General features: G+C 45.6%; 2 protein-coding genes across 2 annotated transcripts; both read left to right on the top strand.

Annotated features, from left to right (window-relative positions):
- Nucleotides 1-898: 898 nt before the first annotated feature.
- Nucleotides 899-1,765, top strand: LAJ45_10155 (uncharacterized protein; the record flags this gene model as incomplete). The annotated part of the gene is made up of 1 exon (XM_046119684.1): nucleotides 899-1,765. One exon carries the CDS (start codon nucleotides 899-901, stop codon nucleotides 1,763-1,765), a length of 867 nt encoding a protein of 288 aa, XP_045967134.1.
- Nucleotides 1,766-9,762: 7,997 nt separating this feature from the next.
- On the top strand, nucleotides 9,763-10,218 carry LAJ45_10154 (uncharacterized protein; the record flags this gene model as incomplete). The annotated part of the gene is made up of 1 exon (XM_046119683.1): nucleotides 9,763-10,218. One exon carries the CDS (start codon nucleotides 9,763-9,765, stop codon nucleotides 10,216-10,218), a length of 456 nt encoding a protein of 151 aa, XP_045967133.1.
- Nucleotides 10,219-13,049: the final 2,831 nt, after the last annotated feature.

Genomic DNA, 13,049 nt, shown 5'->3' with positions numbered 1-13,049 from the left:
AAGAAATGTGAGCTTATCCTAGAGAGCCCTCAGGGGCGGTCAGCGGTCTAACAATCATTCTAGGTTCCTGCTAGCCCATTTCCATGTTGAGCATTTATGCCAGTGTACCACAGAGTGAAGTTCGGAAAGCCTTGGGAGGGCTAAATGCGACTGTGAATACCGGGTCATAGAATGCTTTGAATTAAACCTATGATTGTGTGTTACAAAGGATTATTGAACAACACCGATCACGACGGAACCTGGCATTCAAGGCTCTCTCTCCTAGCTTGTCAAGTCAAGAAACCCTGTGAATCTTCATGGACCCTGCTTGGTAGTCAGCGATCACGTAGGGTCGTATGACCAGACAGGGGATAATGTGCCCGAAATTGAAGTCATAGTGGGGGTATGTGCGGGACTGGTGAAGATTGAAGAAGGAAGAGCCGAGATCGTGCAGCTGGCCCACTATTCAATCCAAGTGTATCTTGAAAAACTGCCAGTGGGTAAAGATTGGATCCACATGAGCTTCCAGGTATTAAAAGACTGCATTGACTACCTCGTGTGGAGAATCAAATATATACACCAGGATTATTGGTCATTTACCCTGCCTGGCTGGATGTTGACTCCAGAAACGTTGCAACAGTATATCTCCAATAACCTAGATTTCCATGTCCAAAGTTGCGACGAGGATGTCATCACTACGCTGCTTCTTTCCCCCCCCGGTGATCCTAGGTCATCAGTTATTCATCGTTGGGGCTCGGGCAGGTTTACCAACTTGAAGACCTCTCTAGACAAGGCGTCATACCTAGGGCACGTACCTAGCATTAGGCATTTTATCACACCTAATCTCAAACACTCAACGGAGGTATTGCCGCATCCCACTGTACTTTATATCGCGGCCTGCCGGGGACATGTGAGTGCAATGCGAGCGATACTAGGCGCGGCATATAGCGTAGACGAACATCTAGAGTTGAGCGATGAGGATGGGGATCATGTAGTTACCGCGTTATACGGCGCTACGAGAGCGGAAGAGGCCGACACCGTTAGATTCCTTTTAGAGCAAGGCGCAGATATGTATGCAACTTTCACACTAGATCGAAGTAGGTCCGACTTGTTTTGGGGTCCGCGTCCGTCAGGTTTCTCTGTCAGGAAAACCTCGGTCTTCAGGGCTTCTACGTCCTCCCTACTCCGTGCCCTGCGTTTCCCGTATGCGCTTGTGCCTCAGGTATACTTGGAACGAAATCGACTTATCAGGGCCTCATGGACCCTGTCCTCTGAGCCGTCTATGAAACCACAAAGATTATTATGTCTGGCCCTAAGAAATGGCGTCTGCGATGCTGCGGAATTTCTCATGCAAAGAGGATGTGATTATGAGCAAGGGGATGATCTGGGACGAACAGCGATATTCCATGCCATCAGTCAAGATGCAATGCGAAAGACGGTCCCGTACCTAGCTAGGATTGGAGCCAGGTTCGATATCACAGATAACGATGGAAGGACACTTCTACACTACCTGTGTCAGCCGAGTTTCATATCAAGCTTTCGCTGGGGCACTGTGGATAGTTATGTGCACTGTATAAAATTACTACTTGCACATGGGATTAAAGTTAACACACAGGATGGGTCAGGAATGACCCATTTGCACGTTGCAACAGAGTCAAACCTTCCAGGCATAGCTGGAACACTTATAAGGTGCGGCGCTTATATCTCTGCTCGGTGTCACAGACGTCTCACCCCTCTGGATTACATACCACTTCCGCGCAGGGTAGAAGCCGCGTATCTCACCTAGCATATATTAGCTACGCACGGGGCGAAGGTTACTTCAGATTTCTGGGTGCGCCCAACCTCGCCTACATACCTTCCTGCCGGAAATGTCCAAAAGGCTCTGGATGACCAGAGGCCATTAAAGAGCCACCAGTAACTGACGGAATATCCAGCTAGTATGATCGCCAAGTCTTGAACAGCCACACCGAAGACGTTTCACCAGTGACTTTCCATATCAGGTGAGAAATCTATATTCCTCTCTCACACCTAGGGAAGCACGCTCAATGCGATTGGTGGGATTGCAGAAACCGAAAAAGAACCTAATTGGAATTTGAAATAGTCTCGGTATATCGGTCCCTGTTTTGACAATAGAGACCCAAGACCCGCACACGAACCCGGTAAGAACGATGGATAAACGTAGGAAGGAGATATCGGGGTTATTTTAGAGGCAACTATTATAACGTATCATTGGTGTTTCATTGACAGACATCAACCAGTGCTTCATCCATACGCGTGAGTGAACTGCATGCTCCGCTGACTTGACAAATGACATTGTGTGCCGAGCTTATTCTGTTCCGTTCTGGACCTGTTCCACAAGGAAGGAAACTGGGGTAAGTACGATTCAGAGCAATTCCAGGTGGATCCCTGCACGTAAGGTACTAGTCCCAGCTGAATTCCAAGCAATTCTGGTAATAGGAGCTCCCGTAGTGATGGAATTCCAAAGCATTGGTCAGATCGTGCGCGTATTTTGAGTACCTATTGTGGGCACAAATACTCTAGTCGACGAGTCGAGCTGTCCAGTCCTGGACTTGTGCTTTTCTCTCCAGCCCTACAAGCCCAGATGGGCCATGAATCCAGTTTTCTCGAGCTGTATCAATGAAACAACGGGCGGTAGCTTCTGTGTATGTTGCTCTTATGAGATACTCGCGCTTAGGGGAATCTGCTCTCGTCTTGGAATAATAGCGACCATGTTCTGAAGCTGCCAACACACAAGGGCCAGTCTTGCCAATGTCTCAATCCTTTGTAAATACTGCTCTAGTCGAATCAGTGAGTTCGTCCGCTCGGTGCTATCGATGAATGGTGTCGTTCGATCCTTGATATCACTGAACTGCCCTTGCCAGTTAGTTAGGTTGTGAATTCTTCACTGGCTAGTCCGTTCAAGGACTTTGCTAGTGTTAGCCGACCCACTTTGACAATTTTCTTCTGGGTGGCAAAGGGACCAGAGTGGTAAACATATCACAGCCAGCGAATCAGCCAAAGTCAGCGAGCTCCAATCAGAGCACACACTACCATCAGCAGCCACGAAATCAGCCATTCAAAAATGTCCGCCCTATCCATTCCAGCTACTCCTTTCTCTGAAGACTCTCGACTTACGTGGCGTGGGTACCTTCGCTTTTGCCTCTCTCTGGAAAGTATAATTTTAATCCGTGATGTTTTCACTTGTGCGAAGAAGGCAAGCAATTCAGATGAATATAAGGTCAAGTACGTGGCAATGAAAAAATGCCACCTAGATCAGGGAAATATCAAGATTCAATGTTGCCTAGGGGCATTGATGACATAGAATATCACTCAAGGTTTCCCGATCTCGCTGATTGGCCTAGCCAATGGAGAAGTCACAATATCAGCTGCTGGCCTCCTCGAACCGGGGATCTGACCCAAGGCCTGGTGATTCCGTTGAGATTACAAATATATCACTCTGCGGACGTCACCACTGGGTGATATCATCGAGCGGACGAACTCACTAGTTCGACTAGAGCAATACCGGACTTTTCCAGCTAAACGACCGAACTATCTTTACAGTGAGAGCATTGGCGATGGTTAGGTTTATTAATTTAAGAAGATCTTCGACATGGAGAAATAAAGGCAACTCCCGAAAGTCTCGAAAGTCGAGATCTTGCATATTCAACTTTCCGAAGGCGAGCGTATATTATAACTCATGACTCCTTCTTTGGAGCTGCTAGAATTATACTATAGACGCGTTGATCAGACAGTCCACGGTTCAGCCCCATGTAGATATGCGCGCCATACACTTCCGCTTCCTAGGTTTTCTTTCGAGTCATCTTTCGTCACTCGCATCTTGGCTCACAGGGTATCACTCGGCCCTCTAACCTGTTATGGTGCGGCTGGTCTTAAAGGTGTACCGCCGTGACAACGGGTTGGAACGCCAAGACTTTCAAGCAGTGGTCAACGACCATCAATACATGAAATACAAAATATTTTTTAACTTTATGAATAATACTCCTAAATCCGCCAGGTTTTAAACGTGGGTACTTGTGGCTTGTCCGCTGTAATTGAGATGTTCGAGCAAGAGATTCCTTGATTTTAATTTTTGGTCATTTTGGTACCATTACAGGAAGTTTTTTAAACTGTACTAGCATTATGAATATAGATCGAAATGATTCCGGGTTTTCAGTATACGTTCCTATATGGTTTAGTATGTAATTGGGGGCATCGTTCATGAAATTGCTTGACGTTAATTTTTTGACATTTTTTGCACCCATGTGACTACAAAAAATTATACCTTACTACTGACCCTCCTGTGACTCTTATAAGCCTTAATTTTGAACTCTTCAGTACCATATATGACTCCCGCCCTATATCTTTCAATAATTCTCAACGATTTGCTCCACCATTTGGGTATCAAGTCTGATGCCTATATGAGTGTTAGGGATACATGTTCTCTAAGGGACTTTATATTATAAACACAATTATCTCGTGTATAAAGCTTTACCCTAGCCCAGAAGTACTCAATCCAATTGAGCTCGCAATAGAACCTAGGGTAGAATAAAACTCTGTTTCCTCTTCCCTCCACCACCTCTTGGACTCTGCCTTTCTGTTATAGGAAATCGAGTTGTTGAGATATGAGTTTGCGGGAACAGCAATTGGCTCCTGCTTCAGAGTGTTTTCTTTGATTTTTGGTGACATTGTTCCATTGGGTACAGTCCAAATATAGACCCTCTTTGGGCCATAAGCCTCTTTCTTTATACTGACCTCTAAACCTTTAGGTTCTCCCCATAAGGATTTGGGGATTTTTCTCTCCCTCTGTCCATAACAGATTTTCTGCACCATTCAGACTCTGTTTTTATCAATATACCACTCGTCTCTCATATGTGGTTGTGCTCCCCCAAGTTCTTTATTCATTTTTGTCCCTCTCAATGCATTTGAAGCAAATGCACTATGACTAGTAGCATTATCGAAGAGGAATAATGAACAGCAACCAGGGTGCGCTGCTTCGAAAATAGTTATAGCTGTTAATGTCTGCTGCACTATTTTTTCCTAATCCCACCATATATCTCCTCCACACTGAATAATTTCGGTTGACTTTCTCTTGTCCAACCCATATTTGATAAAATCCTCATCTGATATAATTTTCTCATCTACCATCAATCTCCCCCATGGAGTACCAAATTTGGAAATATGCATACCCTGTCCACTAAATTTGCTTCTCAATGGTATATGGTCGCCTCTTACCCATTGATAATGAGGGCCGTCGTTGGCATTGCATATGCACTGATCATGAGTGACTGGAATAATGAGCTTTTGACCCTCAGGGACAATTGGTATATGCACCTCCAAATAACCATTTTCATGTCTAACAGAATAGGGCATTACCGACACCAGCTCCTCATATGTTTCAAGGAATAACTCCTGACTATAATTCACCACATCCGGTCTCTCATGTCCATCCTTATATACAGCCTTTTTGACCTCCCTCCAGTGATACCACAGTCAATGAAGCCAGTCTTTTGCAGTGCTAAACGAGATACTGAGATTCTTCCGAATGAGAGTAGGGGTAGTATTGTGCTGTTCAATCTCCTTTAAGGAGCTGGATAGTAGAGCCAATTCCGAATCTTTTTTGATATCAATTTGTGTAGATTTCCAATACTCGGAAACTGCTTTGACAAGCATGTCAGCCTTAACTCTATTGCCAATAATTAGTATGCGTAAATGAATATAATTTTAGTATTTTTACCTTGTCCTGCAGTAGCTAAAAACTCCTGAACTGCAATCATGGTCCACTCATTTTGTAACATTCATAACATTTTCGAGTTTTTTCCCTGACCACTAATTGGCATTTTCCGGTGCCTCACCCAACCTCTCTCCAGTCTCAATATTCTCTCCTGTACCTACCGATCGTTTTGACAGTATATTGCTACATTCATAGCAAACTCCTTCCTTGTATATTTTTCTTTTAAATCTTTATTAAGCTTATTTTTTTTGAGTGTAGTGAGCTGCCAGTTCATGAAAAACAAAACCTGTTGATGCCAGATATAGTTCTGCCTGTTGGGGAAATAATTAGAGTTAAGCACTCTAAGTATATCCCGAATATCTATAAGAAATTGATGTGATATATATCAGTATTTCAAAAGCCCGCACAAAAATCATTCATGTTTGAAATTTCTGAATTACCTTGATTTAATATCATAGACCTAACTGGTAACGATTAGACATTAGGCCAGTTGGATATCGCCTCCTCAAGCTCCATCTTGCCATATTTTTCAATATAAAAAGTCCTCAACACCATCCTCAATGTGTTCAAAATCTCCCTCTTCAAGCCTGAGTTCAAATTCCTCTGGATTCAATTTGAAATTAAAGTGTTGGTATTCCCCCCCTCTCTTACTACATCTACCCCTGGTATTTCTGCCGGGGTATTTGAACCTAATTCACTGCCAGCTACTGCTCTTGTACTCCTATTACCAGTAGAGTACATGGTTGAATTGCTTAAAGAATATAATAATGGAGAAAATGGTCTTGTACCTCCGTCAATGACAAGTATCTGGAAAGCGGTGGCAAATAGAGTCTTTTGTGGGTTGGCAGCATGTCCTTTTAGGAGCCAAAGGGTAGTCTTGGGTCTCCATAGGGTTTTGAGAGGAGTATCTGGAATGACTGTCTTTTTCCTGCCTCTACCTCCCTTCTTAGCTTTGTCCTGTCGGGATTTTTGTGTTTTAGAAATGCGGCCCATGTTTGAAGAATATATCTGTTGGCTTTAAAAAAATAGTATGAACTAGTAGGACATTGTGGGGTGGGGTTATGGCTAAAAAGTAATTCACCCGGGAAATGTGTACATCTGAGCATGGGTGTGTATATCTGAGCACGTTCTAAATCCCGATTTCAACACGGAAATATAGGTATTTATTCCACAATAACTATGAACACTATGGACGGATAAAAACTTGGGAACATTTATTATACTACAAATAGGCTCTCCAAGCTTTCTCAGCTTAATTCATTGCCTCAAAGTTCCGGAATAACCACCCCGGATCGTGGTACACCTTACCGGCGGACCGCACCATACTTTTTTTTTCTTTTTTCTTTTCATTAATTGTATGCAGACCGTAGTCTATGAAAATATCGTACTTCTAACCTGCTGCGTCGTGAAATGTCATTTTTTCTTGCTTATGGAACTTGGATGTGATGTCGATCTCTCATTTACAGTAAGGAGGACTGCCCTATGCGGCCGGAACACTTAGGGCGTAAACTGCCGAGAAATGGTATAGGTAGGTGGACTGGGATTTCAATTATGAAATCAAAGCAGCCCCCCAAAAGAGAGACTGGGAGGATTGAACTCTTCCTAACATTAATGGCTCGTAGTTCATCATTCCGTTGTACCTGGCCTTAGATCCGCAGGTCATGAAAGAGGTTGATGAGCCGGGATCGTGATCAATGAGAGAGATACTTCGGGAACAGATCCTTCTAAGAACTCGAAGTACCTAATCTCAATATAGAGAAGGTTTCTTGTAGTGATGTATATTCTGCTTCTCCACGTATCTAGAAAGTGAGCATCGAGGTAACGGAAATGTGAAGTTGATAGGAGGTACTGCATCCTCCTACGTCCTCTATTTTGGCGTGCATGTTAAGTGAGATTTATGCAGTAAAACCTAAATTCATCGACCCCTGAAAAATGCAATCCTATTGTCGGTCCACCTGATGTATTCGAGCATTGATGTGCTACAATTCTACCATTCACGAGTTCCCTTCTGCAGAAGATTACTATATATAAGCTCTGCCAAGGATAATAATTATCGTTAAGGGCGCTCTGCTGCAACTACCGCGGGTAATAGATAAATTCCCACGTTGGAAACCTTGTGTAAGTTAATCGCAATTGTTTGGGTACTACCGGGCACCATTTTCAAACCTGTACAGATTCGAGGGAGGGCTAAGGATGAATATACGCAGAGTAGCAGCCAAATTTTAGACTGGTGTGATGAAGATGTTTCTGCTCGATAATATTACATTCAAGCTTAGAAGGATGAATAAATTGAAAAGCAGAGGGGGTATACCGAAACAGGATGAATGAAAAGGGGGTGTGGTGAGGAGGAGCTACGTATTGGCCGTAGGAGATAATCTACCCCTCCTTTGAGATCATAACGAACCGGAGATTTCAATAGGAAGACAAACCATTGCCGCAAATAATCATATAGGGTCGGGAATAATCTTTTTGCGCACATAAGCTCGGTATCACACACCTCTGATTGTCGAAATCTGTGACTTATATCTAACAAATACCATTGTGTTGTCGTGATGGACTGTAGGCGGTGAGGCCCTTCCGCGCTTCATACGCGGTTCTTCTCCGAGTGATATAACTCTTCACCGCCTCCTATCCCGACGACATATATTTCCCGAAGCCAGTCTGCCACGGTAAAGCGGAGACGTCGTATCTAGCAGAGACTGGACCTAGATGTCTTATCGAGGCGAATACAATTATTATATCTCCGCTCATCGTGTATACTCGGCGGCGCGCCTCACCCACTCTCGCGTTCCGGCCTCACCGAGCGTAGACCTTTCTAATCAATCACCAGTGTCCGAGCCTAAACCGTTTTTCCATATGTAGTTAGAAGAAAAGCCCCTTAAATTATCGCTTTTAGTGCATCCGCCTCTCATCCCCCACAACAGCGAACAGCATATAAGATAAAGCCTAACCCTGAGTACCCTTATAAGGTCATTGATTACTTCACTAATTGTATGGAACCTGCAAATACCAGCGGAGCATCCATGACAGGGTTATAGTCGGCAGGGTAGTGCCGAGGTGCCCTGGTTGTTGCCGGTAGGTATAGGTTAGTCTCGTGTCCTGCGCTCTTGAACCGGTCGATTTGTATTTGCTGGTATCTGGTATATAATGGAGGCGCTGCTGGCCGTGAGTTTCGAACAATCTTCTACAAGCGGGACCACATTAACCCTAAGCAAACATATCAATTCAATGACCGCCGATCTTCAATTCCAATTGGGTTATGTCGCCGTAATATCCACAATGGTAAGGGGTAGGGCAATCCAGGGCGCTCTGTTCTCAACTTGTCGACCGTGGTCTGGCCCAAAACTAACTGAAGACAGCCGACTCCCGCCGGTTGCGCGCGCGTCTGCTATGGGCCACCGGGGCCGGCTCCTAGCTAAGAGCGGTCAGAATGAGTTCCTCTGAGACCACCGGCAACTCTGGGGAGTATGTGATATGCTGCGGAATGGATTGCTTTGATGGATGCTTGCAGTGAAATTAGATATTGTCCCTATTAATGGTCTATACTGGCAACCAGCTAGCCCCATTAAACACACAAGAGACAGATAAAACCACAACGAACTGCTGAAGGCAAGTGTATTAACCCTTTTGCCATTTCGATTCTCAGAATTGCTGATCCCCCGCTGTGATCATGTATCATGTTTAGTTACGGTGAGAGTTGCAGGCCTCCGGAAACGGCCAGGCCAGTGATTGAGGTTATGAGAGACAATATTGTGCCCAACCGTAACTAGGTGTAGTGGTGGATCCATGTCTCGTATTGGTGAAAGGTTTTTCTTTTTTAGAATCTGTCGGATGAAATAGTGAAACTGACCAACTTGCAGGTGATATTGCTATCTACAAAAAGGCTTTCCATTTTTGTTTTCTTTTCTGCTGTGGGCGCGGGTCACTGCATTCAATTCCGAGCAGTGATTACTCATCCGTGGCGTCCTCCGGGGCTGCACCAATCGCCATTGTAGTTTGCTATCAGCCTCAGCACCACAAACACTATCACCATCCTCCCGCAAACCGCCACCATGAGCCCTACTAATCTCGCCATCCCACTTGAAGTGATCACCATTATCTGCTCATATGCTGACATTCGCACCCTCTCCGCCCTCTCCCGCACCTCCCGCACCCTGCATACCCTCCTCAACCCCTCGCTTGAAAAGACCTTTACCGCTGAACTCCCATGGATCGCGGCCATTGCCGTGCTCAACCACCGGCCCATAACATTCGCACGAGTCAGGGCGGCCGCCCTCGACGCTCGTGACCGCTTCTTCCCGGGCACACGCGACCCCCGCACCCACAAGGACATCATCTACGGGTACGTCAAGATAGGCCTGGCCCGCCTCATATTACTGCCTGCTGACGAGGACAAGGCTAATGTCCTTACGATGGCGCTGGCGCGCGGTATAATACCTATTCTGCTCAGGCACGACTTCGGCGATCATCCCTGGTTCGGGGTTGATAGGATAGCTGGGATTGAATAGCTGCCCTACGGGATTCAGCACGGGAATGTGAAACTGGTACGGTGGCTAATGAAGGAGGTCCGGCCAAGGCTTGGGGGTGTTGTGACGATAGAGGGGGGTCAGACGTTGCTGGAGCTTGCTAGGTATTGTAGGTTCGAGAAGCCGGGGGACACGCATGCCCGGGATGCGATAATCCAGCTGGTGATGGATCACGAACTGATCGCTCCTGATGAAGTTTCCGGGAGTGAGGAGGGAGAATCTGAAGAGTTTGGAGGCGGCCGGGGTGGTATCGGCTGCTGAATGATCCTAACAGGTGAGGGAGTGGCTTCGCACGCCACAACATGAGCATCGCCTGAGGTCTGGGTACGGTGGAAATACTAGTATCTGTAGGGGTATCCAGTCTGTTTGGTGTGCTTGCAGTTTGTGAGAAAACCTGGAAACTTGGTTTATTTATGTTATCACGGGAGAGGTTATGTGGTTTATACCCAATTTAGTCTATTATTATTTGTCAGATGATCGGGATTGGTGCTGAGAGTCATAAGGGGGAACGCTTAGCGGGGATAAAGCAAGTTTATAAACATGTTATCTTGGAACAGCCTCCCCAGCGTCAATCCCGGGCGCCTCGCATAAAAGTGAAGAATTTTGGACGTCGTGATCAGCTCGACCAATAGCGCAACTGCAATGAGCGGTGTATGTAGATGTGGATGTAGATGTAGGTATGGATGCGGATGTGTGGGGGGGGAGGGCAGGGAAGAAGGCGCGGAGCTTAGTCTTCCGTGCCTCTTCCTATGAACACTTGGCATCCTATCTGAAAGCGATTAGTATCTGTCACCCTGGTCACATCAAACGCATGCGCTGTCAAGAACCACCTCCCCCCCCCCCCCTCCACCCCCCACCTATGTGCCAGCTTCTTCACGCACTGCGTTAGGAACCTGTCACTACATTTGAAATGAATTGCGTTCCAAAACCTCTAGGGACAGAGACACGGTTAAAGGGTAGAACGGTAAACCGTCCTGTAGCGGCGAACTCTACCGTGGAAGGGCTGCGGATTCAGCGCATTCGATATCCAAGTTTCCTGTCATTCGAGCCCCGCTTTTTTGTGTATGTGGGGAACTGAGTCTCTTCCAGACATAGTTGACCACAGGCGAGTTTAAACTGAGCTGACTCTCATACCCTACGTTTCTTTACCTCTTTTTCTTTAAAATCCTCTACTCGACTGGCACCCTCGTAAGGGCAGGCTTTCCTAGACGTTCTCCATTACCTATCCATCTCTTATGTCATCTGCGCCACCGGCACCATTTGAAAAAGAGGCTTTCCCAGAACCCCTCTTTATCTCTCCTAAGTCTTCCCTTTTCCTATAATCTTTCTGCTCGTCCAGAGCTAACAAAAGGTATGCTTTTCTTTATTTCTTCCGCTCTTCTGACACCTGTAAAAAGGTAGGCTTTCATATATATTCTCCTAAAGCTTTTCGCTACTGCTCGACCGGCACCCAGCGGGGGTAGGCTTTCCTAGAATCCTCCTCTTTCCTAGAACATCCCTTTCTCCTTAGACCTTCCGCTGGACCAGCGCCTTTCACAAAGCAGGCGTTCCTAGCACCTTTCTCCTCGACCGGTACCTATTAGAAGGTAGGCTCTCCTAGAATCCCCTAACTCTCGTCTGTTCCTGCCCGACCGGTGCCGATGGAAAGGTAGGTTTTCATAGAACCTTCGTATTCCCTGTTACTATCTTATTTCATTTACCGGCGCCTATAAAAAACAGGCTCCCCTCGAACTCTCATCCCTTAGGGCTTAGCTTTCTATCTCTTCCCCCAGCGCCTATTAATCAAAGGCAAGTTCTCTTTATTCATTTAGGTAACATTCCTCTGCTCGACTAACACCCACAAATACGCAAGATTTCCTAAAACCAACCATCCTTCTTTTTTTCCTGCCTGACGGTGCATATGGAAAGGTAGACTTCTCTTGAACAATCATATGTCTCAAATATACCACTCCACAGGCGCCTTGCATGCGGGTACGTTTTTCTAGATTCTTCCTAAACTTATTTTTTTGCCCCGCTTGTTCCTCTGCTCGACCAACACCTGGAGAAGGGTAGGCATTCATACCCAAATCCTTTTTCTCCGCTGTCTCGTCGAACCACTCCTTATTAGACAAAGTATGTAGGAGAAGTGAAGTAATTGATCGTGTTGGTTGTTCTAGCTAAGGGGGAATGCCCCGTATTCATACCAATGAGAGGTAGTACAAAAGAGATACAATAAGTCATAGACGTATGAGTAGGAATAGGAACGACTAATAGAAAAGTCATGAGTGAGTCATACGCCGATGACAAATACTATAATGAAATGATGAGAATCCTCCAATACTATGATACGTGCCGAGCGCCCTATATCAAGACTTATATCTGCGCATCCGGTGCTTATAAGAAGGCAGGCTTTTTTTCTACCATACTCTCCTTAGGATCTCCTCGACCGGTGCTATACACACAGTCTTTCAAATATATATACGCCCCTATTTCTTCTCACTACTGCTCGACTGCCATCTCCAAAGGTAGCTATTCTTGAAATATCAGTATTACGAGGACTTCATTTCCTTTAAAATAATTCCCTAGTCAAGAATCTATGTCAGGTAGGTGTTTCTGGACCATTTCTCAGGATTCTTCTTGACTCGATCTGCGCCGCTTAAGCAGACTTCGCCTCCTTCTTTTCTAACGTACCTCGTCTACCAGCACGCATAAATAGTAGACTTTCATGGTTGTCAGAATATTTCTCTTTTCCGTAGACTTTCTAGTTTTTCTCGACCGGTGCCTGTAAAAGAGGTATGCTCTGTCACAACTATCTGATTTCTCGCACTGAACCT

This window comes from Morchella importuna (assembly GCF_003444635.1).
Source record: "Morchella importuna strain M04M26 chromosome Unknown Morimp01GS042, whole genome shotgun sequence".
Taxonomy (NCBI): Eukaryota; Fungi; Ascomycota; class Pezizomycetes; order Pezizales; family Morchellaceae; genus Morchella; species Morchella importuna.
This window is presented reverse-complemented; position numbering and strand designations above follow the sequence as displayed.